Source organism: Alosa sapidissima, chromosome 19 (genome assembly GCF_018492685.1).
Source record: "Alosa sapidissima isolate fAloSap1 chromosome 19, fAloSap1.pri, whole genome shotgun sequence".
NCBI classification, from domain to species: domain Eukaryota; kingdom Metazoa; phylum Chordata; class Actinopteri; order Clupeiformes; family Clupeidae; genus Alosa; species Alosa sapidissima.
In genome coordinates this window covers 20,490,853-20,517,480 of record NC_055975.1, presented here as the reverse complement: position 1 = coordinate 20,517,480, position 26,628 = coordinate 20,490,853, and the positions used below count along the sequence as shown (strand labels likewise).

Genomic DNA, 26,628 nt, shown 5'->3' with positions numbered 1-26,628 from the left:
AGTCCCTCAGGAGAGCGTCCAGCCCGCACTCTGTGCCGAGCAGAACCAGACCTCCGAGAAACCCGCCGAGAGCAGACAGACGAGCTCCCAGGGGGAGGAGAGGACCTCCGCCGTGCCAGAGACGAACCCAACCGTGGCGGGCCACTTTGGCGTCCCCGTCCCAGCGTCTCCGTCTCCGTCTCCGTCCCAGTCCTCGCAGGAAGCAGGTTTGCTCTGCCGCCAGGCGTCCTTCTTCATGCCGACTCTGCCGCTCCGTGTTGGCCTGCCCATGCACTTCTTTCCTGCTGGGCTCTGGCACCTTTCTCCTTCCTCCTGCTCCTCTTCCTCCACCTGCTCCTCATCACCATCATCCTGTCCGACTCTTTGCCATTACCACCTCAGGGGTGAGGCATGCTTCCCTCTCACACCGTTTCAGTCTGTTTCTCCTCTAACATGGCCACTAGTGATGGGCAAATGAAGCTTTTGGTGAACCACTGAACCACTGCAGTGTGAAGCTAGCAAAACTAGCTGAAAAAAAAAAAAAAAAGATGGCCGCCACACTATCATTAGGACTTTTATGTTGAAAAATCTACACGTGGTGGCCATATTGGATTTTTTTTTATTAGTGTCTGCTGTCTTTCAGTGGTTCACCAAAGCTTCATTTGCTCATCACTAATGTCCACTGTACTACCGCTGGTCTTGCCTTTCGCCAGTCTTCCTGTCCTTTACTTTTCTGTCCTGTTCTCTGATATCTTTTCTTCTGTCATCTGTGTGGTCACCTACATTTGTGTCTTTAGTCATTCACTGTACACTAGTGGTAGTTCTTGTCTCTTCACTCATATTCACTCGCATGGCCAAATTTGTTCCATTGATTTGATTGATGTAACTTGATGTACTCTCTCTTTCTCTGTCTCAGACCCCTCAGTTAACATAGACGCCTGCAGAGTAGCGGCTAGTGACCTTCAAAGCAGCATCAGAAGGGCCTGCCAGCTTTACCGCATGGTAAGACCCCACTTTGTTCTCGTGATGAATTTAAATCCTAACATGTCCACCTCCAGATCAAAGAAGACTAAAACTCATGCCAATTTATTTATCACCGGTCATGTATGTAATATACAGACAAGCAGCTTGAATTGATGCGTGTGGACGATAACAAGTTTCAGATTAACCTGTGTGTGTGTGTGTGTGTGTGTGTGTGTGTGTGTGTGTGTGTTCCCTACCCCAGGTGAACAGTGGTCCCAGTTCAGATGTGCCCCAAGACCAGCTGGAGATGGCGCGTGTGTTAACTGAAGCTTTGGACGGCGTGAGGGCCGAACTGAACACCATCCAGCCCTTCGGCCCAAACCCGCCCATAGGGGCCGCCGCTGCTGGCCTGCTGTGCGCTGTGGGTGGCCGGGCGTCGGCCGCGGGCGAGGACAAAACTATGGCCCTGCTAGAGCAGTACTCAGAACTCCTGCTACGGGCCGTGGAACGCAGGATGGATAACAAGTGCTGATTACACAAAAGGAAAATAATGATAATAATAATAAAAAAAAAAACAATCCAACAAGCAAGCACGTGTGATATTCGCAGACTAACAAAAAGACTGTGGAAGTCTTTTTTTTTTTTTATCAAAGCAGTCTTTGTTTTTTAAGACATTCAAAAAAGACAATGGAGAAAAAGCCTGTGTTTTTTAAGGACTTGAGAGACTAATTGTTTTGTGTTTGAAACCATGTCCAACTGAGGATGAAGGAGAGGGTTTTTTTCTTCTTTCAAGTAGACACTTGATTGTACCCGCTCCCTCTTTTCTACTCTTTACTGTTCCAGAAAGGATTAAGCCGATGTGTAACCAACCAACCACGCATCTCACAGACTGTCTCGACCAATCATAGGACAGGCACCATGGGTCTTTAGGAACATTGCCTAAGCACCATTGGTGTGACTTGACTGCACTACAGAGACAGTTACAGTTACAGTCCCTACCTCCCAGATTAGTGTGCTACTTAGAACACTCTCTTAACCACCACTCCTTTCAGCCATTGCCAAATATTGTGATCCCCTTGACTTGACATTTTACATGGATTTTTTTTTGTTGCCATGTTTGCTTATTTGCAGATATAACGCGGGTTAAATAGTGACCTATCTGCATCTTAAGTGACTTGAACTCTGGACTCTTTTAAGGTTACAGATTTTCCCTCAGCAGGTTGTGTTTGTCAATAGTGAAGGAACTGAACTAAAACAATTGTGGTGGTAAAATTGAACTGTTGACCATGTTTTTGAAAGGTAGAAGATGAATTGTAGAAAAAAAAAGTGTGAAAGGAGAAACTGTAGGGCTTTCAAGGAGGTGACACTTTTACTTTTTGAGAGTAATTCTCACCGTGATAATGTGAATAATCATGTGTGTGTGTGTGTGTGTGTGTATGTTTGTGTTTATATACATATTGTCCATTGTCAAGGTTGTACTCTAAGAGGTCCAGACTTGCAGGCAATGTCACAGCACTTTCTGCAATCAAATCTTCCAGAGGGGACTCGGTTCTTGTGTCCCCCCTCATGCGTCTTAAAAAAGCCAGATTTTATGTTTTTACTCGTATGAAACAGTGATTTTTTACAGTGTGTTTTTGAGAGACTATTAGGTAGATGTGGAACATATTACCATATTTATTCTGATGTAGTAGGTCACAAGGAGGGCGAGATACAAACTCCTAAGCGTGGTAGAGAGCGCATTTTTGATACTGGATACAGGAAGTGCCCGCAGATCAGAGACGGGGTCAAAGGTGACTTCAGTGTCTTCAGGAACAGGGCGAAATCACAGACAAAAAAAAAGCTCCCTCTAAATTCCAAATAGTGCATTTTTTTATCTCAAGGAAATGGGTGCCTTATTTTCAAACCAGCTTCACACAAACAGAAAAAAGAAAATGGTGTGCTTTGCATCGCAAACCAGCATTGCTTTTGTCTGGTTTTCATTAAAAGATGTAATTTGTCCGATGTGATTTGTCGGGAGGAGAGGAGCTCTGGTCTTGTGACACTTAAGGAACCCCCCCCCCCCCACACACACACCCTGCAGCAGAGTAGAGCACGGTCATGACCGCTGAGTCCACAGCCATACTTTTCCACAAGTCGTGCAAAACACACAGACACAAGTCTGTGATTCACAGCCACTTGACAGCACAGTTACCGTAGACTGCTTTTGAACACTTTTAGTCACTCCGTAACCTTTGCCAGTACAATCAAATTACAGACACTGGTGATGTGTCACATGATCCGGGTTCTGAGGGGATCTTTTTATGCGGTATGGACATGGACTCTCTCTGCACTGCTCTGGCCTGTGGCATTCCCTCACTTCTCTTTGTTTTATAAAGCAGTGTAAAGCACTTTCATTCCTTTGAACTAAAGGTCTTTTTGAATAATGATGTGTGTGTGCATTAAGAATACTTCTAAGCTATTAGATTTGTCTTTGATGACGTAATGTCCTCTTTTGGTGTAGTTTTTTCCCCCTGTTGCTGAATTATTATAGCTTGTGCTGTCACCTTGGAGGACTGTTTCCTCTGACTGAGTTTAACACAATACTGCCTCCCTCTGGTGTAACTCAACCTAGTCGCCCAATAACAAACACCAGACTCTGTTTCTGTACAGTGACCAAGATGCCAGGTATTTGACTAAAATCCGGTGCTGGAATTGGGATTGGTCCAATTCTTGAATGAAATCATGTCTTCAGTGACCAATTCATATTTGAAATCCCATCCTATCCAGAGTGATGCCTAGTCTCTCTCTGGATGGATGATCTTTAATTAGTGAAATACGTATCTTTTGTTCTGGTATCTTGGTCATCTCTCACAAACTTCTCTGTATAGTTGTAGAATACCGTGCTCTTGGTCATATTTATTAAGTGCACTGTGACTCTGTGGTGTAATTCAACGGATTTGAATGATCAAATGAATCTCATTAAGGCCTCTCCCCCAGACCATGCTCACTCATCTCATGCAGAACTCACACTAGAGTAAGACAAAACATGCTAAGTGCATTTGTATACGACTTAATGAATGTGCATGGGCTACAACATATTTAGAAGGCTGCACTTAAACATAAAGTAGGACTTTAGAAGGTAAAAGTGATACTATGGTAAAGCAGGTAGAAATGTGACTTTTTTTATATTAAACTTATAACCCCATAGCTATGACTGCAGGGTTCCTTGAATCACAGCCCTTGAGGGCCAGAACAAAATATTGTCCTAACTTACTGTACACTTAGTGCTTGTACTTTAACTCCCAGATAAACTTTTGTCAAACTTCATCTCACAGGTAAACCTCTGGACCTGGCTGTAATTTTACTCCTATAAACAAAATGGTCAAATGGCCATACCTCAAATGATTGGTCACCCCTCTAGAACCCATTACTATGTTCACACTCAAATCTGCAGTAGTGTTTTTGTCATTTCAGCTCTGCTCACTTGAGTGTGACATTTGATAACACACTTGTCCGTTCTTAAAAAGAAGTAGTGGTGGAAATAATAGGTCTGAAGACTGGTCCAAGAGGCAGGTTTGAGGAACGCTGCATAGCTGGTATGTTGTTAGCACTAAGCATTTCGAAAAATCACTTTGAAGGCTGGAAAACGATACAGAACTGTATGTGGCACTACGGCGATTTGAAAAAAAGACCTGCATCTTTCAGTCGCCAGCATGAGCACATATGCATGAAGACAGACAGGCAGTAGGGTTGGCTTGAGTGTCACTAATAGAATGCATGGTTGTAATAGTTGACTTGCGCTGCATATAAAGTCCATTCAGATCTCTTCTATTCTTTGCTATACTCCTGAAGCTGACTAATTCTGACTAATTCTTATCTCCACTGATCTTTTTACTGTGTGTTTGTGTTTTTGTTTGTTTTTGTATGACTATGATGATTGTCTTAGTCTTAAAACTACCAGGTGGACCAGATGGTTTCCCTTACTTGAGGCTGTTTCTTTTTGGAAACTTTTGTGACTCCTTCTACGTTCTTGCACCGATGCTGAGTTCAGAGTGTTTTTACCCTCAGTGTTTATATATTCTCTATATCCTCAAGAAAAAAAAAACATTCTTCCAGAATAGACGAAGAATGGAATAAAAACAATGGTATTTATTACACCCTATACTCAAGCGTGTGTATTGCACTTTATTTACTGTGATGGGTGGAGATGCAGTTATGTTGAAGAGTGTGCTTTACTGCAGCTGAAAACAGGTCATTTTTCCTGCGCCCCACCCACACCCCAGAGATTTGCCTGGCAGTGAAAGAGAGGCTGATGTAATGCAATGATCCAATGTTTTTTAGTGTAACAGATTTCCTCTGTTTGGCATAACACCCTTTCCTTTAAAAAACATTTGGAGCACCAGTGACAAAGCTTTGTCACCTAGCTCGGGCAAGTACAGTTTCAGGCATCAAATGCCAAAGACAATGCCACTGATTGCCGGGCCAACTGTGGAAATGTCTGTGTTGTTGCACTGGATGGCCCAGTCAGAGTTTCCATGCCCTGCTTGCTGCTGCTCAAACGAGCTGAACTCTGATTAGATCTTGGATCTGTGTCCTGAGTGATGTCATAATGGACCCACCGCCCCCGCCAGCGACTCCAGGAGTTGAAAGTAGTTGTACTTAATGTCGTACTCCATGTCGTACCAGAAATTCACTGTGGAAACAAAATAAAGAGTCAAAACCATCATGAGGTTTCTAAGTACTCAAGACAGGCAGACAGGAAACAACACCGAATATTTAACCACTTGCTCCAAGTCCTGACTGGCCTTGAAGCCAATAACATAACCATTAATTACATAACATAATCCTCTCAAACTCATGTACTTGAAATACTTCCATAGCTGTACTTCACAGGGATACCGTCTCAGATGTCTTGTAGAAATACACTTTGGCATCAGCCAGGAAGAGACAAACTCAAACCTGGAACTCTCCACTGTATAATCTGCACTTTATACACCATCAGCACATTTCTATGTATTCAATTTAGCATATCTGACATGGAACTTTCACAGATATGTCTTGAGGTCCTAAGATTGAGGTTCAAATCATATTCCATTCTCAGGGAATCGACTGTTTGACCCTTGTGTACCTGCAATACATCCGTGAGACTGGCGTACGTGGTGGAACCAGAGAGAGGGCAGGTAGAGCATCTCTCCAGCTCGCACTGTGCAGTGCAGTGGCTGGGCCAGTCTGTAGGATGGATACTTTTCCAGGTCTGGCTTCAAGGGGTCCACAGGGATCCAGGGCACCTGAGGTGGTATACACTGTTAGATATGGAATAAGGCATGAAGTCAAAGGACCTGCTTTGGTTTAGTCTGCAAAGGAATGACCATTATTGACCATTTATGTTATTGCATCTTTATAATCTATCCAAAATAACCGATACACAAAATATTCCTACAGAAGCATCACTATTAAACTAACTATTACATAATTGTAATTAATAATAGATAATATTAATAATTATTAATAATTATAATCTATTATAATAAGTAATAGAATATATAGCACAATATTCATTAGCCCTATCACTGTGGATGATGAAATGGCACTGGTTCCAGGCATTGTAGGTAGTATCCACATCGCATCAAGATGAATTACCCTGTCAGAGTTTTCCTCATCCACTACTTCAAAGCTGCCATCCTCCTTCAGGCTATACACTGCAGGCTGGTACAGCTCTGTGTAAAAGACCAAGAGGAGATGTCGTAACTCAGTGATACAGTTTGATCTCCTGCTCCATGTGTAGAGGAATGTCAGAACTGTGCTACTGTCTGAGGTAAGTGAGAGTGAGGAAGGTCACCATAAGGGATGAAGGGTCGGTCAGATGGAGGCAGGAGAATGAAGTGCTTCTCTCCAGACACGACACAGTACAGGTTCTCATAGTGGTCTTTGTGCACTGCAATACAAAGGTTACAGTCAAAACGTTTGCATGTCTAACCCTGGGCATGACGACAACAGCAACGGACCTTATGCACGGACGGCTCTTTAGCCAGTTCAATTGTTTCCGGTGGAGCCAGGTGTGTTTGTGTGTTGCTATTGTTAATATAATTAATGTCTACACGGACCCAGTTGGGTGTTACAATGTAGAATGATTTAGGTGTGTGTTAAAATTGCTATTATTGGGCAAACAAAATATTCGGTGTTGGAGTAAACATGTTAGAAGCAGAATAACAAAAGATGCCGTTACAGCTAACGCTCCATCAGAAATAAATGAGCTGGCTAAAGGTATAAGGTATAAGTGCATAAGGTCCATAGCCAGTAATGGGTGCTTCTTGTGTGCAGGATATGAGAGGAAATATTACTCACTTGAAGTGACAGCACGGGACTCTCCCAGCCAGAAATTCACAGCATCAGGCAGCTTCCCTGAAACACAAATGTCCACATTATTAAAATGGCTCTGTTTTCTCTCAAATCATTGAAGAGTTGAAAATCAGACACAGGACAAACTCTCCACTTGACATTATTTAAAAACACAAGTAACAGGTCTCAGGCAAAGTAGCTCATTTTGAGGGATGAATCATAATGCTCAATTATACACATCTACATAATAGCGTGTCTGCCTACCTGCGTGCCTGAACATCTACTTAGTCTGGCAACGCACCTAGAGCTTCACTCATCCAGGGAATGTGAGGTTCCACGTCCTCAGTCAGTTCTGGCAGTTCCTCTGTGAGGTTGGAGCACTGCTTCTGCACATAGAACACACCACTGCTCTTCACTTTCCCCTCAATCACATCCAACAGTGCTGAGAAGGTCATCTGCCTCTCCTCAGGCATGACAAAACGATCCCCGTGTATGGCATCAGCATATCCGTTTGGGGTCACCGCTACGCTTATCACCTTAGAGCCAACAGCTTCCCTGTTGAGGTCAAACAGGAGAAATAAGTCATGATCTCTCACACAGGAGAGAGAGATGGTATATAGCTGTTCTCAAGTAAATAAGTACCTTTGGTGTAAATGGTTGTCATAAGCAATCCAAATATGTAATATGTTTAACATGATTAATATGTACTAACTATTAATGATTATGTGAAATGCACTGGGAGTAATAACACGGTAGGCAACAGGCTTGATTCACCTGAGGTAAGTTGGGTTCCACTTGGACAGTGCTGGCCAGTGATCGAATGCATTGCGGATAATGCATGGTTTGTTGGGACCGATCCATTCGCGGTAGAACTGCAGAGCAGATGGTGGCTCCTCCAGATATGGCACCGTTTCATTTAGATAAAGCTCTAATCGAGAAGAGGAAATGAGCAAGTATGATACATTAAAACAACTGAATTCACTCTCGACTCTCAGCCAACGTTAGTGAAGCGAGTGAAATTACGTGCCGCTACCGAGAGTAGGCTATAGAATATGGCAGAATTCATGACACTACGAATTTGCCACAAAAATATTCAGACCAGCATTTTAGTCACTAACCTCGAGCCTCTTTGGGGAAATGTCTAAGACAGTTCTTCACGTTGTCAATGTTGTCCTGCGTGTCGTCCATGATGGCATAGTGGTTCATTAAGTAATATGGCTTACCTATAAGGGTAACTTATGCATTTTATTATTTCGTTTAAAAATTAGGACACATGTAATTACTTGGTTGTGCTGTCAGATCTATGGGGTGACAACCAGCATGCGCTCCAGACAGTGCTGCTGTGTTGCTGAGGTCTGTTTGTGTTCCGCTCAAAATTTCCGTTCATTTTTCAAATGTCTCCCTCTACTGGTTGGAGACTGACAATATGTTAAACAACGTTTGGGATTTGGGTCCAGGCTAACATTTTCCTTTTTTTTTTTTTTTTAAATAAGGCATAAATCGATTTTCTAACTTACTAACAAGTGAAGCATTCCCAACACTTCAAGATCTGATTTGCCTATCACCTGCATGAAGCATGCCCATTGCCTCCTGATTGACAGATGCTACCAATTAATCGGAAACCCGGGAAATCAAGCACCCAGCCTAGGCCTACAATCAAACGCACACGTCAAACGCAAGGCAGGGTCAACAGTTTTGAGTGCTTAGTTCATTAAGTTTAAATATAAATGAAGTCATGGATGACGAAGGGTATTTTCAGGAGTCTGTAAATGTAAGTGAGCCTAGCTATTTTAAATATCTGCCTTGCAATGCCTGACATTTTTGTCAGTAGGCCTAGGCTATGATAATTATAGTTAGGCCTACACGACTAAGAAATGGCTTGGTGACCATTACCATAACAATTTTATTAGCATGCGACAGTGGGAACAATGTATTCATTTCTTATGTAATATACTTTTACCAGTCAACAAAAAAATAAAAGAAAGTGTGGTTCTTTTTATATAGAACATTTTTGATGTATCCTGTTTGTCTCTTAATAAATCATGATTTCTCACAATCTTGCCACAATGTAGCCTATAGTCTTGACATTTTGAGAAGATATATGCTTTTGCTCAACTGCATATTGCTTCTGTCCTGTCACTCACAATTTTTTTTGTATTCCCCCTTCCCCACCTCGTTTCTCTCTCCCTCTCTCTCTCTCACACACACACACACACACACACACACAATGTGACTGTAGGACCCCACTGATTACATGTTTGAGGGGGACTTGGGCTTGCAGGGCCCGCTGCAGCTCCAAGATCCCTCCTTCCTCTCCTCTCTAAGTGGGCAGCCGGAGAAAGATCTCTCCGAGGACTTGGACCTCAGCTTCCTGCCTGACGAGCTCAGCACACAGGACGAGCCGGCACAGGATGCACCCAGGCCAACCCAGCAGACCCTGAATGACAGCGGTGTATTCACAGGGAGCGCACGTGAGGAGATGACCGCGTCAACACCAGTGGCAGGGGCTGGGCCAGGTGGAGAGGTCCCACCTGTGGCATCTTCTTTCTGCCCTCTACCCATGAGTCCAATGACACCCATGGCTCCTATGACACCACTAACTGAGAGCTCCAAAATCATCCCACAACTTCAGTGCGTCACCTTGTACTGTTGTAGTAGTACTGGGAAAGGTGTTATTCTAAATTCTTATTGCAGTAGCACACCTTCTTGTGAGTCAACAAAATGCTTTAATAAGAGGCCATCATTGGAGATCATTTGTGTTTCTTGGTAGAGGTAGGATATACTGTTCAGTTTAGTTCAGGTACAATTGCTCGTCATTTGTTTGAACAATTAAATCTCTTCAATGTGTTCACAAGCAGGAACATTGTGTCAACGGTGAATCTGGATTGCCGTCTTGACCTGAAATCCATTGCACTACAAGCCAGAAATGCTGAATATAATCCTAAGGTAAACATGGCATCAGATGTGCACGTTTTACACACTGTATCCCCATCTCAGTTATAAGCTGAGGACATTTTTCCTGTACATATACTGCAACTTCCCTAACATTTCCTCCCTACACTGCCCTGACATTTCCTCAAAAGCAGCAGAGATCTCTTTGAATGACCTCACTTTTAGTTTGGTTGTTTACATGCCTACCCTATGAGCACATAAACTGTTGGTTTGTGTTGTGTTGTGTTATGTTGTGTGTTGTAGCGTTTTGCTGCTGTCATTATGCGGATCAGGGACCCCAGGACAACAGCACTCATCTTCAGCTCAGGAAAAATGGTCTGCACCGGAGCCAAGAGGTGGGAGTTCTCATGACTAACACCAGAACCTGTCTTATGCTCTCTTTCTGCGTGGTTATATTAAATAATGCTGCAATAGTGCATTTTAGCAGAAAGTATAGAGAAAAGTAAAGTCTCACAAAATGTGAGACCTCCAACTAAGTGAAAAATGCTTACCAGAATAATTTCACATTTCCTTGCATTTAGTGGTTCCCTCAAGTGGTTTCTGACTTTGATATAGACATGCAACCTTTTATATATTTGAAGTTTGTTTTCTATTATATTATACACAAAACAGAAAGGGCACTGGTTTGTGAAATGGGTTTACTTGCCTTCATTTCTAGCTATTTACGTAACACTTCTATGTAGGATTTCTGCCGTGCTTGATAGTCCTCTAGTTTAGGCTTTTATGACAGTGGGAGAAGTGTTGATTTGTTTTCTTGGCCATGCTTGTTCCAAAACAGCGAAGAACAGTCCAGGCTCGCTGCCCGCAAGTATGCTCGCGTGGTGCAGAAGCTGGGTTTCCCAGCCAAATTCCTGGACTTCAAGATCCAGAACATGGTGGGAAGCTGTGATGTTCTGTTCCCCATCCGATTGGAGGGCCTGGTGCTTACTCACCAACAGTTCAGCAGGTAGGCCTATATGGGTGTCTCAAAAAAAAGATGCACTACTCTTTGCTTGGACAACTTGTGCGCTGTAAGCCTTTGCATTTGTCCTTGTAATATAGGCCAGCGGGTTAGTGTTGTGCTGGGTAAACCCACAAGATTAGAGGCTATGGCTTTCCGCGCTGTGGTTAGCATGTCCGTTTCCCAAGCTCAAGGTCCACGATTCAAATCCTGATGGTGAACTGATTATACATACTTAGATCTATGTCCATAAAAGAAAGCCTAGATTAGTCAGAAACAATTAGTGTGCAAATTGAAAATGAAGTCTCGATACTATACTGTAGACAGTTCTGCTGTAGATATGTAATAAGTGTTCTAATCTCCACTCTGCAAGCTATGAGCCAGAGCTTTTCCCAGGTTTGATCTACAGGATGGTGAAGCCACGCATTGTACTTCTCATTTTTGTGTCGGGAAAAGTGGTATTGACAGGTGGGCCATTATGCCATTTCAGCTGATCACCTACAATTAAAGTTACTTGCCATTTTTCATTTTGTACGCTGAAGTTGCATTTCACTTGGACACTGTGCATTTTCTAAATGTCTTGTGTCTCTGTCTATTGCAGGGGCCAAAGAGCGAACTGAGATTTATGAAGCATTTGAACACATCTACCCAATTCTAAGGGGATTCAGAAAACAGTAAAGATTGTTTGCGCTTATTTCAAGGGGTTGGACTTACTTGTGTGGGTTGCCTACACTTAAAAATTCTATAGTAAGTTGTATTGCAGAAGTGAATGCACTTGAACCAGTTCCTTTTCAGTGATGTAAAAAATATAGAATTTGCCATAATAATATTTAGTAAATTGGTAACATATTTTTTCGATGAATGGATTGCATGTTTGTGTTGTGATTTTTTTGTTTTGTTATACTGGAACGTTTGTAATAGTTAATAAACAAAGTCAAAGAACTGGTATTTGACTGGAAAGATGTTCAGAAGCCTTGCTTAACTATAGAGGTGAGAAATACAATTTAGTGCATGGCTCAAGTTTTGTCCTTTTACGAAATATTTGAAGTTTCTGCAGTTTGTAATTACATGTTACGAAAGTTTAACAGTTAGTGTCGTTTATGGGTATTCCCAGGCTAGGTTACTGGGGTTGAAAGCATGTCCATGTTCCCTATTGGTGGAAATAGAGCATTACGTAACTGACGCACTCTCCACTTTTAGTTGACGCTTTTGCTTTTCCACGTGACCATACATACACAAACAAAGTTAGTCACGTGGTCCGCAGGAGGTAAAGCTGAACAGTGACTAATAATTTCTTGACCTGCTTAACGGCAGGAATTGGACTTGCTGTCTTCAGTTTCATATCTCCAATAATGCAGGGAGAGGACTTTCAGTCTTTTCGAGGCCCACACCACAGATAAACGCCGGTTCAATGGCATCCCCCTCAGCAAAAGAACTCGGCGCAGTCGGCCCTGTTGAGGGGACTTTAGGGGGAATGCCTGGGGCCCGACTACCTCCTCGACCGCATCACCCGTCCCCATCGACTGCAGTGCCATCGCCAGGATCTCTAATGGTGGAATCGGTGGACGATGCCGAGGGTCTCTATGTAGCTGTTGAGCGGTGCCCTCTCTGTAACACAGCTCGACGTAGACTGACCTGTGCCCGATGTATTCAGAGTGGCGATTTTATTTACTTTGACGGTAGAAATCCTGAACGGTGCGTATTAGTTAACTGTGTTTTTCTATACAACGTGTCTCTTGAAATATTTGTCCAGTCAACGTAGTAAAATTTCAGTGAAACGTACCACAGCTCATCGGACTTGTCTGATAAACAGTCATGGCTAATGGGTGGTAGCGTGCTAGGTAGTTAGCTTGTTTGGACAGTGTTTACAACAAAGGGAATCTTGCTAGCGAGCAGAGTTTTCGGCTAAGCTACCCTTATTTTTTGGTAACATTTTCCGTTTCTTTCGTTTTATCCCTTTCATTGTTCATATTCGTATAGCTATGAACTCTTTAGTCTTGATATTAATTCCAGTCAAGCTGTGTCAGCATGACATTTGAAGGAGTCGAAGTTGACAAGTCATGTAGCTAGTTCATGTAGCTGTCTAGTTGAAGAACTGTCAGCAGTTTACCTTCAGAGGCTACATTTCACGTTGACAAGTAGTTCAAGATCATTTATGGTTGACTTTAAATTGTATTATGATATTAAATCAAGGGAATGGGAGGCCCGTACATAATGTACTTCTATAATGTTTTGGAGTTTGGACTCGACTGACATCAAAGCCGTTCTACAAACAGTGGTGTTGGATGGATGTTTTCGTCAACCTCCTCTCGAAGGCGGCAATCTTGTACTTTGTGTTGAAGTTGTAGACATTTACCAAAATGACAATCCTGCTAAGTTGTGTAAAAAATGCTCTGTCTACACAGTTACAAGGAAAAATTGGAAAGACTAAAAGCGCTCAAAGATGAAAAAGAAAATCTTCAACAAAGGTATAAATTACATATCACGTTGTAGGCTACTAGAAAAAATAAATGACAGAATTTCAACATTTTAATCAACCATTTCTTTGACTTTTGTCTGTCTCAGAGTTATCCAAGCCATGGACAAGAAGATTCAGGCAGACCAGCTTGTAAGTGAACACACGTAACCTGTAGATGGTCACTGACCTTTGTGAATCTTCATTTCTCTTATGGCCTGGAGTTTCCCATGTAATTAGTTGCTGAATTAATCCCTTGGCTGCTACTGTTGACAGTGCTGTTTTTGTTTGACTCAGAAATGGAAGATCATGTCCTGCAAGATGAAGATCGAACAGATGAAAGAGGCCATATCTAATGGAAACGAGGAAGTGAAGAGTGGTACTACTGTATTTATTTTTTTAACCCTCTCTTGATAATGCAGTCTTTGTTTATCTGCCTCTGTCTGAGACACTCACTGTATGATGATGATTTACATACTATACGTTTAAAGTGTGTCTAATAGGTTAGCTCTCTCTTTCTTTCTCTCACTCACTCACTCACTCACTCACACACACACACACAGGTTGCAGCACAGGAAAAGCCAAGATAAACAGACTATTGCTATTGCTGGCACCCTGCTCTTCCATAGTACATATTGGATTGTATTTTTAAACAGTCATATGGGAGTGTATTTTTACACTTGTATGTGAGTGTGCAACTAACTGTGGAAAACTGGTGTAATTATGAAGCATAATTGCAAGTTTATTTTTTTTAATTTTTTTTGTGGCTCCCTAATGATATATTTTAGGACCAAAAAAGCAACCGTGCTATCCTTGACCAAAATAAACACCCTTCTCTCCACCTCTCCCTCCCTCACATTGCGCTGGTCAGGTAAAGACCTGCTGGTGCGCTCGCAGGAGGAGAGTCAGCGTCTGCAGCGGCGGGCCAGCCGGCACCAGGAGAAGCGGGACAAGATCGAGCGGCACAACCGGCGGCTGGCTGAGCTGCTGGAGCGGAGGGGACGTGAACTACAGGGCCGGCTGGAGGCGCTGGCCGAGGTGCGGCGGGGACACATCCTGGAGCTCATCACACACATCTTCTCCATGCAGGAGGAGAAGCAGGGCAGCAGGTGAGGAGGAGAAGGACACACACACACACACACACTATACACACACACACACACACTATACATACACACACACACCCACACTACACACACACCCACACTATACACACACACACACACACATACAAACACTACACAAGAGTGCTAGGTGGATTATATGTTACATCGCGCTATAAAAAAAAAAAAGAGAGTGTATGCTCAGTCAAATCTGAAGCCACCTAAACGGACTAAATGTAGATTTAACCAAAAATGGTAAATTCTGGGTGGACCTTTCATGTGTTTCATGTGGCTTTAAAAAGCACTTACTGCACAGACTCTGGCTCCAATATGGCTGATGTCATGCTGTCTGTTGTTATTGGTATATTCCAAGTTGAATAAGGAGGCAAGGCATAGAGAATCTGCATTAAAAGGGGGAGGTCCTTAATTAATAAAGAATATACAGTGTATTGCAAAAGTAGTCAATATTATAGTATATTCTGAAATTAATCACCATTTTCACAAGAACTCACAACTCGCTACATAAAATCCACTGTTTATCCAATGCTTGCCAAGTTGGCAGTTAAAAAATGTTGGCGCTGGTGTGCCTTGCAAGAGCGACAGAGCACTCATGTCGGTGCCTATTTGTGGAGCGCTGTAACAACACTGCAGCTATGACACTAGATTGGAAAACTGCAGCCTGAACCTGAAATCTGAATCCATGTTGTAGAGACCCGGCTGATGTGGCTGCAGAGAGTGACCTTGCCCTGACCTCCAGCACGGTGAGCGAGCTAGCAGAGGCGCGCCGGACCACCTACCTGTCCGGCCGCTGGATCTGGGACGACCAGAATGGAGAGACCAGCATCAGCATCACCGGCCCCCACGTCACGCTGCCCAGCAACGGAGACTGTTCCGCCTACTACGGCTGGGTGGAGGAGAAGAGCACCACCCAAGGCCCAGGTACCCACCAGAGACATCATAAAGAGGAGAATGAGAGAATGTTCCGGAAGCATGATTGTTCTATTTTATCTTGTCTGTTTATCGTGTAGAATACTGGAGAGAAAATTGGATTGGTAAGACTGGGCTCTTGAAGTCCCTGGTCTTTGAGTATTTCTCCATTGTCAAATGTATTTTGCAATAAGAATGAAAGTAAGGAACAAGCGTAGGTACTATTCAGGAAGGAACTGTGATGTAATCAGTAAATCTCAGCAAACGAGTTATTCACTTGTAATGAGAAAGGGAAGGAAACTTTTTGGTGTACAAAAGTTACAGAGTGTACAAAAGTTAACAAACATTTCCACAATCTTCCCTGCAGATGCTATTTCGAGAGCATTTACTCTGTGGGTAGAGGGCACTTAAGATTTGTTTGGTTTTCAGTTTCTAAACTAAACTGTGTTCAGGTTCACTAATCACGTTTAGTCGTTAAGCAGACATGTTTATGCAAAACAGTTTACCAGTTACACTACTTCTTCACTGTGTGCTCTGTGGTATTTCACCCCCCCAGAGAAAACAGCCTTCTGCTGGTTTTCCACTTACCTCCACTAGTTCAGCCACAAGAACTCTTCTGCTTCCACACATTATACACTCGTCATATAATGGCGGCTCAGGCATCAAAAGTGCTGTACAATTTAAATTTGCTAGGGCACAAATAAGAGTGGAAAGATAACATCCCTCTTTACTGTCATTTGGCACCATATGACTCTGCCTATTCATGGGTTTCATCAGGTCCCTTTCCACAGGTGTATAAAATCAAGCACCTAGATTATGAATGCGGACTGCATGGTGCTTGATTAAGAGCTTATGTCCACCAATTGCGTTGTTTTCGCTGATAGCACCCTCAACCTCATTTTCAGAGTGCTCCGGTCAAGTGTTTATTGTTGCTAGGTTGCGGTTGTCGTGAGAGAAGTGACATTGATGAGCCCATCACTGTTCTAAAAGTTGAACAGATTTCAGCTTTCAGCGCTCTGAGTGCTGCAGGGGGGGGAAAACGGTCAGTGCCGAGGGCTTTTTTCCGCCGAGGGTGCTGAGCGCTAGCCTGGCCTCGGCCTGCCTACGTATTTCCGGTCGATTTCTTCTCCCTACAGTACTCCGTCTGGAATAGCAGAGAATAGGCGTGTTCGACTTGAAGCAGATCTGACTTGGTCTGGCTTTCTACGTAAACGTGATCTTCAGAGGCTAGCCTGGAGGAGCTACAACAGAGGGCAGCTCATCCCGGACAGACAGGCTACAGTCTGCCTGACGTGACTCGCGGGAGATATCGCGGAATTTTGTTTTTAATAAACACAGCAGAACTTTCATTCTTACTCATTAAAATGAGCATGATAACTGACTAAATAAATTCTTATGATGTAGTTTAAATAAACCACTGTTGTCATACAGTTAACAGGCCTGCATTGTAGCACATAAATTCAATATTGAGGGTTTCCCCTATGTGTGTGTATCTATTTGGCCAACAGCAGAAAATAACAGAATATCCAAATGTTTTCAGTAGGCTAGCCTACCATTGTTGAAGAAATCACGTATAAGAAGGTATCCCTTCGATTTCTGTTTATTTTCGCATATTCCAACATAAGGAAGCACCATGAGACTCCAGAATTTGCTCCAGAATGAGAGAGCAAAGAAAATGGACATACACAGAGCATCGTGGACTAGTTCGCGGAGCGCAAGGCTCATCGTATGCCCTTCAAATAGTGCTGCGTATTATTATTGTTGTTTTATTATTAGGGGTCATGTAGCCTAATGTTTTTGTTGTTGTTCTCTTGGTTAGGAACACTTCATGTACGTTCGATGGACTTCAAAATTATATAATTGCTCTCCGTGGCGCTGACGCTTGTAAGACCCGCTTTTACAGGCATGTGTAGCCTATATTGTAAAATTATGTTATGATGAGTTTAATAAAGGGCCCGGTCATGTGCCCCGCCCCCGGCCCGGCTCTGACTTGTTCCACCACTGTAGCAGGGTATATAAAACAGAAACACATTCAACTTCACTGCTCTAAATAAAAAGATGGGAGTCATTTTGAAGATAACACTTAAAAACCTATAATGGTGGAGTATTTTGCAAGGCTTCAACTGTCAAATAAAAAAAAAATCATAATAATTATCCCTTAACTAGCTCTTTCCCACTTTTTTTCCCCCCTTATTATGTTTGTCCACTTGTTTGTCTTTCGTGTTGATATTTTTTTCTTCTAATTAAAATAATAATAATAATAATAATAATAATAAAAATAATAAAAAAAAAACAATGATGAGCTTCTAAATGTAAACGTAAATGTGTCTATTCACTGCAATCCTTTCAAACTGTGTGTGTGTGTGTGTGTGTGTGTGTGAGTAGTGCTGAATTGTAGAGATGCTGAGAGACAAACTTGTGTAGATTCTCTCTGTTCTCTGTTAACTGGAACAGTGGACTCAGATCCAGATAAACTTGGCCGTTCTCCCTTTCCTCAGTCAGAACCCCAAGGTCAATGAGAATACGCCTGATATCTTCACCAGATCCATGGAAGAGCTCTCATGGTGTCCTCTGTCCAGGTTGGCTAGGTTCCGCACATGATCATGAAGCTGGATCACACAATGGGATGATTTACACAACTGTGTCTTCCTCTTCCTCTTCATCCCCATCTTCCTGCTGTGGGAGGAGCCGGTAGTGATCGTGGCCCAGTGGGAGGAAGGCTGCCCTGGCCATTTCCTCCAGCTCATTTACCGGACCGTTTGAATGGACGATCTCGCGGTCAGAGGACTCGCACTTGGCGTACCGATCCCTGTGCACGTCGGGGCTCCTCCCCTCGTCGGGCGAGCTCCGCCCATCTTTTATGATTGATAGAACATAGCCGATTGGCACGGACAGAGAAGCAGCCAGAATCAGCATAGTCAATACAGCCAGAGCCCAGCCAAGGGAGGCTAAAGTGCTTTCAATGGCCGTGGCATGGTCCCAGGCGGTGTAGGTGGGCCGTTTGATGACCATGCATAGCAGGCTGGCAGCCAGGAGTCCCACCATAGACAGCAGGCAAACATACTTCCACATGTACTTGTAGATGCTTGGAGGCCGCCACTTCAACATCACCTCAATATCATCCAGGAACTTGTCAGCTCTATAGACCCAAGAAACACTCGCCGTCTCAAAAATGACCACAATGATAAGAGGCAGGGTGGCAGAGTAGTCATCAGTCATAGTCACAAAGTAGTTCCCACTACGCTGGGTAAACAGAAGTCCGATCAGAAATCCCAGGGAACAGCTACCCACTGTGAGCATGGTTCTGTGGCGCCCCAGCAGGCTGAAGTTGTCCATGAGGGGGGTGAGGATGCCCTGCATGGTGCCAAACATGCTGCTGAGGCCCAGGTTGAGCAGCATGAGGAAGAAGATGAGGAAGCATGAGGAAGAAGAGCGCCGACCACAACGGGCTGGCAGGAAACAGAGCCATGGCCTCAGTGAAGGCTATGAATGCAAGACCTGTCCCCTCCACACCCTTATTCATCTCATTCTCAGGGTTACAGTCAGTTATGTTTGCCCCCACTTGTGCACCAAAGAGTTTGTACCACTCTCTGTAGTCGTCCAGGCCTACAGAGCTAGGCTCGGACATGTTGAACCACGGCCACTAGTGCTGAGATGTACCAGGTACTCCAGCCAGCTCTGACATCACCCCCAGGCTTCTTGCCACACAGCCTAACGCAATGGTCTTGGCTCGAAAGGCCAGCACCATTAACACGACGAGGGTGGCCAGCACGGAGGTCATGAAGTTGATGATGGACACCATAACGGCGTCGCGGTGGCAGTTGTTCTGGACGAGATTATAGGAAGAGTAGGCAATGACCGAGCCACAGCCCAGCCCCAGCGCAAAGAGCACCTGAGTGGCCGCCTGACGCCACACATGGACCCTGCCCCAGATCTCTAGCTTGGGGTAGAACATGTACTTGATTCCATCTATGGCCCAATCCAGCATCAGGCCTCTGATAAGAAAGATGAAGAGAACGGCATACGGGAACACGGAGGAGAAATACATTACCTTGGCTGAGGACTTGATGCTCTTTATCATGGCGAGGCACACAATAGCCCAGGCAGCCAGCAAACAGCCAGTCATGATGGGGTTAAAATCTCCAGACTCGTCTATCGAGTCAGCGATGTCCAATGCCTTACGGAACCAGAAGTAGGAGGTGGGAGAGCTTTCAGAGCATTCCTTAACTGTCGCGTTGGTGCTGTGATCTATGGGGCAGTGTTCCCATGGTAACGGGTACTGAAAAGAGTTTCCAAGGTAGAAGAGAGACCAAGCAATGATAACATTGTAGTAGAGAGCCACAAAGAAGCACACCATGCAGCTGGAGTAGCCAATCCCAGCCAGCCGAGGAGAGATGTGTTTCCACACGCCAATGCTGCCTGTCTGATGCTCTGGCCAGCAGCCAGCTCCATGAAGAACAGCGGCACCCCCACCAACATCAACAACATCACATACAGAACCATGAACGCTCCTCCTCCATTCTGATGGCAGAGGTAAGGGAACCTCCAAACGTTCCCCAGGCCGACGCTGAAGCCCACCTGGGCCAGGACGTACGGTCTTCCGCTGGCCCGGCCTCCCCACCTGGGACTGGCCCTCCCACAGTGCACCAGTCTGAGTGGCTCTCACCCAGGCCATGGCCGCCATCATCAGTCGGTAAAGGGGGGGGGGGGCGGGGGGTTCCAATCTCTTGTCTTTAGTATATTGTAGGTCAAAAAGCAATCCAAAATCTTCAGCCAGCAATCACCGAAAAGCGCTTGTTATGGGCATGCTGCAGAGAAACTTCTCTGTATGACGAAACGCCGGTTAGTGATTGGTTCAAAGCGGTTTAAAGGAACTCCAATGATTTTAAACCTCAAACTGTGCCCTCCCACCCGGAAATAAACGAACGCCTATGGATCTAGGCCAGACCAGAGAATGTCTAATAAGGGGAGAACCTTCACTCTCGGAACTCTTCCGGTGTGGTACTGCATCTAGGGGCGCTCGCGGGCGAGTCCAGAATGAGTGGAGGTCTATGGAGCTGTACCCCTCAAAATCCACTTTTCTCGGGATATCATTTTTTTTCAAGTAATTTGAATATTGTATTCGAAAGGGGAGACAAAGACAATACACTTGGTTGAGGATTATATTTTTTAAAGTCACTTAATTGTTCTAAAAAGCCCCATGTATTTTGGACACGCCCGCGATCGCCATCTAGGTGAACTCTGGTGAACTGCAGCCAAATTCGGTTTGTATGGGATTAATAGGGTAGGATAGTGGGGAGGCTTTCCGTAGACGGGCTCTGGCCAGACTCTCTGCGAAGTCAGGCCAGGTTTCCAGGCTAGCTGAGCGCTGTGAATGCTGAACTTCTTAGGATTTGTATAGAAAATAGCCGCAAAAAACGTGATTCGTGTACACAGGCCCTAATACACCTGTGGAATGAGACCTGATGGAACCCATGACTGTTAAAGTAATGTACAGTAGCTATGGCTGTGGTTTACAGTGACGTATCTAATGCTGTGTCCTTCGGTCCCCTGCTCCAGAGCTGGATCACATTAACCCTGCCCACTCCATCAGTGCGGCCCTGTGCTATGCCACCCAGCTGGCCAACATCCTCTCCCACATCCTGGACGTCAACCTGCCCAAGAAACTGTGCAACAGGTATGAGCAGAGGACATCTGTATGATTATATTTTTCAGCCAAGAATGTATAATGTATAATTACCACAAATATGTTTATTATGTTGAAATATATTTGTGTCTTGTATACTTCTGCTTTGTCTTCTGTTCAGCGAGTTCTGTGGCGATAACTTGAGCCGCTACAGATTCACACGTGCGCTCACCAAACTCAACACCAACATCCTGCATCTCTGTTTCTCCCAGGTACTACATTACTCTCCCCGTCCCACATTTACGATTCTTATAAACCCTAATTCACATACATTTCAGTTAGAATTCAGTAAAGTAATTAAAGTAATTTTAAATAAAGTATTTTTCTGTTTTTACACATCATAAGAAGCCATGTTAGAATAGAAACTGGTCAACTTCGTATTGTGTTAACAGTAGATTAAGGCCATGTGTCCAGAAGAAAGGCAGTAGGGTCTGTGCGTTAATAAAACACAACTCCACGTGTGGAACATTGCTGTTGCTCACCTGTTTCATATTGTTACATGTTGTTTGTTGTAGCATGTTGAAAGTGATCTCCTGCATCCTCATCACACCCTGAGGAATATCATGTTTCTGGTCTCCCCTGAAAATAAGAACCTCGGCAGGTGAGTGAGCCTCTGACTCCTTCTACCACATCTTCTCTCGTCTGTTTTCGCTGCCTCAGAAATACAAATCCATTTTGGAAAATGTATTCATTCATGTTGTGTACCATTTTGCCCAGATTGCTGTATGTAAAGATAGTGCTGTCATTTTATGAGATTTGTCACTTACATTTACATTCATTCATTTAGCAGACACTTTTACCCAAAGCGACTTACATATGTCAGTTATATTACAAGGGCCGTTGTCCCCGGGGCTACTCGGGGTTAAGTGCCTTGCTCAGAGGCACAACAGTGAACCCGTCATACTGCATTCTGTCTTTACCAATTATGGACTATGGACTGTCTGATTCCTCAGAACTATGCACTTTATTTGCTAATGGACTTACATGATCATACTGCATTCTGTGTTTTATGTCATAGTAAAATCATAGTCTGTGACTTAAAACTCTGTCTTTTTTTTTAAGAACTGTTATAAAGAAAAGCACTTTTTAATGATTGCACTACTGGTTAGATGTTAAACTGCATTTCGTTGTACTGGTTGTCCTTACTTGTGCAATGACAATAAAGTTGAATCTAATCTAATCTAATGTTTTCTGGCTGCTGCGTGTGGCTGGCAGCCGTGGCCTACTGGTTAGTGCTTCGGACTTGTAACCGGAGGGTTGCCGGTTCGAACCCTGACCAGTAGGAACGGCTGAAGTGCCCTTGAGCAAGGTACCCAACCCCTCACTGCTCCCCGAGCGCCGCTGTTGATGCAGGCAGCTCACTGTGCCGGGATTAGTGTGTGCTTCACCTCACTGTGTGCTGAGTGTGTTTCACTAATTCACGGATTGGGATAAATGCAGAGGCCAAATTTCCCTCACGGGATCAAAAGAGTATATATACTTATACTTACTTATACTAAGCCCAGCTCCTTAACCACTACGCTACCACCGCCCCCAAGGTTTGCTTACCACAGAAAATACCTCCCTGAGGGGGTATAATTTCCTCTGTCTCTCACCCTAAAACTGGGCCATACTGTATCCTTTGTGTGTGGTGTATCCTACAGAACGGGTCCATTTGAGGCCAGCGCTGACCTGGAGGAGTCCATGGAGTTCGTGGAGCCGGAGGCAGCCGGGCCAGCCGAGGAGAGTGGCGACGAGGCGCCCAGCGACGAGGAGACGGACCTGGGCACAGACTGGGAGACGGTGCCCAGCCCGCGCTTCTGCGACATCCCCTCGCAGCCCATGGAACTCTCGCAGAGCACAGCCATGCAGGCGTCGCAGCCGGCGGGCAACGCCGGGGGCATGATCTCCTCGGCCGCCGCCTCCGTCACCTCCTGGTTTCGCGCCTACACCGGCCAGCGCTGAACTGGACGGTCACCGAATCAGCTGATGCTGTAGCTATGCAAAAAAAAAAAAGAGAAAATACTCAACAAAGGAAAAAAAAAAGACCACACACTTCTGTGTTGCGTTGCTATCTTCATCTGTCTGTCAGCCTCTCTTTCTCTTCTACTCTGTCAGCTTGCACACTGGGAGGAAAGAATGACACACAGGCCAATGATTTAAATTCGAAAAAAAAGGGATGTCTTGTTTTTAACTGAGATCGCATGTTTATGTGTGGCAAGACGGAGCTTGTTTTTTGTTTTTGTTTTTTTTTTCATAAATACCGACTGAGATGGTTCTCACCACGGTTCATGTTGACACAAAAATGATACCATTGTCAGACTTAGGCTGTACAAAGAAGCATGTGAAAGAAAGACTAGAGTTGTCATGACTGGATGCCGAGAAATGGTCACTGGAGTTTGCCGGCCCCCCCCCTTTGCAATCCTCCACCATCGGTCTCACCACAACAGCTGTCAGCCCTCTTCTTTCTCCTCTCTGAGTTTGCATCAGTCTGCAGCTGAGCGGAGACAATGCCTGCTATACCACAGACCCAACCCTAGAGGCTGAGGGAACGCAGGATTTCTCTAGCTGTGAGAGGACCAGGCTGCTCAACTTTCAGCCGATTTCTCACAGTCCTTACTGTACGACATCTGTTTTGAGGCTGGATGGAAAGAAATTGAATTGTGAAGATTGAATGGTGTGTGTGTGTGTGTGTGTGTGTGTGTGTGTGTGTCTGCATTTGTGTCATCTGACAGGATGTCAAGCATAGCAAGCTTGCTCAGAGGGGTAAAGACAGATCATCTTTTGCGCCCCTCAACTTATGACTCTTAAGCACCAACAGTTTTACTCTTCTATTGACCTACCACTACTGAATGTTCGGAGAAGTAAACAGCCACTGTCGGATCACAGACAAGTGGACATGAGCACCTTTGGTTATTTGAGATGTGACTTGGAGAAACAAAACTAAGACATCAGTACAGTATCCACTATGCCAGCAGATGTCACATTTACTTGTTTCTTTTAGTGGTCTTAGTTAATGTGTGAGTTTCTTAACTGTTGAATACAGCATATTCAGATGTCATGTCCATGTCACTATGGAAAACTCTATTGTACTTTTGTGTGACTGTGTAAAGACCTACATCTCAGACTAGGAAGCCTGATTTATTTTTTAAGGGTTGAGGGTTTGATTGATATATATCTGTCCATATAAATGGCAGGCATTATGTGGTAATGTCATGGTTAAGTCTTTGTTGCCATAAAAAATGAGAACCTTACATGCACTGGTTGTACTTTGTTACTAACTGGATGTCAAATGGCCTACTACACTGTACTGTTTGTCAGGCGTGGGTGATTTCCCCCCCCCCCCCCCCCATATTCAGTATAGTTTCTTTTCTTTTTGTAATGTTACACCACAGCTCAGCAGTGTTGACCTCCATTTTGGACTGATGTTTTGATTTTCCACACTCCTCAATAAAAATAAAAAAAAGCCTGGAGATTTTTTTACTGGAGTCGTGGCGCACTTCCGTCAACTAGATCGTTTAGTGTAAGGTGCCGATCTTAGCGGTTTTAACTCCGAGTCAGTCTTTTTCTAGTTTTGCCGTTACAACAATATCAAACATGTTTGATAGTATCGCAAGTCTTTGCGAAATCATAGTCTGTGACTTAACTCTATGACTTGTCTTTAGATGTGAGAGAGTCTGAGTCTTTCAAAAATCTTTTCCAAATCTTTGCAAAATCATACAATGGAAGACTTAAGTGATCTTGGTGCATATTTGACTCAAAATGTAACATCCTTCCCAGGTTTCCAGTAATGTACAGTAGTACCCCCCCCCCCCCCCCCCCCCCCAGTCCTAGATCCTCCCAATACACTCCTTCCCCTCTGTCTGTCTCATCCACCTGAACTCTGTGGCCTAGATTTGATAAACTAATTGTGCTCAGCCAATCAAAATCAGGAAGACACCATTACCCAAAGGCACCTGATAGCATTTATATAGGGCAGTGGTTCTCAATACTGCTGCTGCTGTGCTCTTGATCCATGTCGGTTTCATCTTTGAGTGCTTACCACACCCAGTGGAGTTGATTAAGGGCATTTCAAGAACACTAATTTCAATCGGGTGAGTTTTAAGCCAAGGGCAAGGAATACTCTAGGAGCATGATCAGGTAGTAGCCGGAAAAGTTGTGGGTCTGATTACCAGCTGCCACTATTGTAACCTTGAGCAGTATAAGTATATATACTCTTTTGATCCCGTGAGGGAAATTTGGTCTCAGCATTTATCTCAATCCGTGAATTAGTGAAACACACACAGCACACACAGAGTGAGGTGAAGCACACACTAATCCCGGCGCAGTGAGCTGCCTGCAACAACAGCGGAGCTCGGGGAGCAGTGAGGGGTTAGGTGCCTTGCTCAAGGGCACTTCAGCCGTGCCTACTGGTCGGGGTTCGAACCGGCAACCCTCCGGTTACAGGTCCGAAGTGCTAACCAGTAGGCCACAGCTGCCCTAAAGCAAGGCAATTAAACCCACTTGCTCCAGGGAGGCTGGTCCGGTAATAACTGTAAATTGCTTTGGATAAAAGCATCAACCAAATGAATAAGTATTGTTTATTATTATTTAGAATGCCCTACATCAGTGACTTATCAGAGCTAAAATGTCTTGCTACGGAGTAAGGGCCACATTCTTAAGTACAGTACGGATGTGCTACACCACAAATGTGATATGAAGGTGTAAATCTGTGCTGGATCCATATCAAACCACGTCGGACCTTCCGTCAGAGGTCAGAGGTCATAAATAAGCTTAAGCCCAGTCAGCGTGGTGGCAAGTAGATGACTCATTTAATGAATGGTGTAGTAGTTGTAGCTGACAGTTCAAGTGCTGTAATTTATAAAGGCTCATAACAAAGGACATAAGAGTTCAAGTGCCAAACTGATGAATTGTCATTGCCTTTTATGTTCATACACTTCAACCAAGTATGTTATGACATGAGGGGCATGTGAACATGGCAGCAAATGCAAAACATTACAGCCACTTTAAAACGGGCACTGCACACTTCTCTCCTTCAAATGCATTCCACGGCATCGCATGGGGGCTCTGGAGCAAGAAGAAAGCAAGGTGGGTGGGTTGATTAAAGCATTTCGAAATGTTTTAAGGTGAACATTGCAGAACACTGGAGTTCAGGTACCACAACAGTATAAGAGCAAACAATAAATAATTATACACCACTTGATACAAAATGTGTACCGATTTAACCATTTTAAATCCAACTCATTCCTTCATTCATTTTACTTCAACACACTGTTCATTCAACACACTGTAAGGACACAGATGGCTTGACTTTTTGTTTTTCATT

At 44.1% G+C, this 26,628-nt stretch overlaps 4 protein-coding genes and 1 pseudogene across 10 annotated transcripts in view; 3 read left to right on the top strand and 2 right to left on the bottom strand.

Annotated features, from left to right (window-relative positions):
* mapkbp1 (mitogen-activated protein kinase binding protein 1) overlaps positions 1-5,083 on the top strand; it is a 52,810-nt gene extending 47,727 nt beyond the window's left edge. For all 5 annotated transcript variants that reach the window (XM_042071930.1, XM_042071927.1, XM_042071929.1 and 2 more), the window contains 3 exons: positions 1-206; positions 896-981; positions 1,205-5,083. The exon at positions 1-206 is cut by the window's left edge and continues 721 nt beyond it. In XM_042071930.1, coding sequence (XP_041927864.1) covers positions 1-206; positions 896-981; positions 1,205-1,474 — 562 coding nt within the window. In that variant the 3' untranslated portion in view covers positions 1,475-5,083. The remainder of the gene's footprint in view (positions 207-895; positions 982-1,204) is intronic.
* Positions 5,051-8,713, bottom strand: jmjd7 (jumonji domain containing 7). The gene is made up of 8 exons (XM_042071932.1): positions 8,379-8,713; positions 8,035-8,188; positions 7,562-7,815; positions 7,267-7,323; positions 6,761-6,856; positions 6,562-6,638; positions 6,050-6,209; positions 5,051-5,614 (listed from the first exon to the last, which is right to left on the bottom strand). The coding sequence occupies exons 1-8, from the start codon at positions 8,464-8,466 to the stop codon at positions 5,526-5,528; spliced, it is 975 nt and encodes a 324-aa protein (XP_041927866.1). The 5' UTR covers positions 8,467-8,713; the 3' UTR covers positions 5,051-5,525.
* Positions 8,714-8,877: 164 nt separating this feature from the next.
* tbpl2 (TATA box binding protein like 2) lies at positions 8,878-12,052 on the top strand. Of its 2 annotated transcripts, none has more exons than XM_042071933.1 (7): positions 8,878-9,031; positions 9,500-9,891; positions 10,116-10,206; positions 10,456-10,547; positions 10,991-11,158; positions 11,526-11,620; positions 11,754-12,052. In XM_042071933.1, the coding sequence occupies exons 1-7, from the start codon at positions 8,996-8,998 to the stop codon at positions 11,828-11,830; spliced, it is 951 nt and encodes a 316-aa protein (XP_041927867.1). In that variant the 5' UTR covers positions 8,878-8,995; the 3' UTR covers positions 11,831-12,052. The 2 variants fall into 2 exon arrangements, with proteins under 2 accessions (XP_041927867.1, XP_041927868.1); XM_042071934.1 differs by having other exon boundaries at positions 8,879-9,031; positions 10,119-10,206.
* Positions 12,053-12,392: 340 nt separating this feature from the next.
* atg14 (autophagy related 14) lies at positions 12,393-24,556 on the top strand. 2 transcript variants are annotated; one of them, XM_042072535.1, is made up of 11 exons: positions 12,393-12,847; positions 13,558-13,620; positions 13,718-13,760; positions 13,905-13,986; positions 14,479-14,716; positions 15,420-15,649; positions 21,197-21,314; positions 21,445-21,535; positions 21,839-21,924; positions 22,967-23,308; positions 23,339-24,556. In XM_042072535.1, exons 1-10 carry the CDS (start codon positions 12,564-12,566, stop codon positions 23,265-23,267), a joined length of 1,536 nt encoding a protein of 511 aa, XP_041928469.1. In that variant the 5' UTR covers positions 12,393-12,563; the 3' UTR covers positions 23,268-23,308; positions 23,339-24,556. The 2 variants fall into 2 exon arrangements, with proteins under 2 accessions (XP_041928469.1, XP_041928468.1); XM_042072534.1 differs by having other exon boundaries at positions 22,967-24,556.
* LOC121693235 lies at positions 17,581-20,293 on the bottom strand (annotated as a pseudogene).
* Positions 24,557-26,628: the final 2,072 nt, after the last annotated feature.

Coding starts and splice junctions, on each gene's coding strand:
- jmjd7 (XM_042071932.1), bottom strand. CDS start 8,466: ATGAACCACTATGCCATCATGGACGACACGCAGGACAACATTGACAAC. Junction 7,324..7,561: donor CTGGATGAGTGAAGCTCTAG/GTGCGTTGCCAG, acceptor TTTGTGTTTCAG/GGAAGCTGCCTGATGCTGTG. Junction 6,857..7,266: donor GTCCCGTGCTGTCACTTCAA/GTGAGTAATATT, acceptor TTTGTATTGCAG/TGCACAAAGACCACTATGAG.
- tbpl2 (XM_042071933.1), top strand. CDS start 8,996: ATGGATGACGAAGGGTATTTTCAGGAGTCTGTAAAT. Junction 9,892..10,115: donor AAAATCATCCCACAACTTCA/GTGCGTCACCTT, acceptor TGTGTTCACAAG/CAGGAACATTGTGTCAACGG. Junction 10,548..10,990: donor GTCTGCACCGGAGCCAAGAG/GTGGGAGTTCTC, acceptor GTTCCAAAACAG/CGAAGAACAGTCCAGGCTCG.
- atg14 (XM_042072535.1), top strand. CDS start 12,564: ATGGCATCCCCCTCAGCAAAAGAACTCGGCGCAGTCGGCCCTGTTGAG. Junction 12,848..13,557: donor GACGGTAGAAATCCTGAACG/GTGCGTATTAGT, acceptor CTGTCTACACAG/TTACAAGGAAAAATTGGAAA. Junction 13,621..13,717: donor AAAGAAAATCTTCAACAAAG/GTATAAATTACA, acceptor TGTCTGTCTCAG/AGTTATCCAAGCCATGGACA.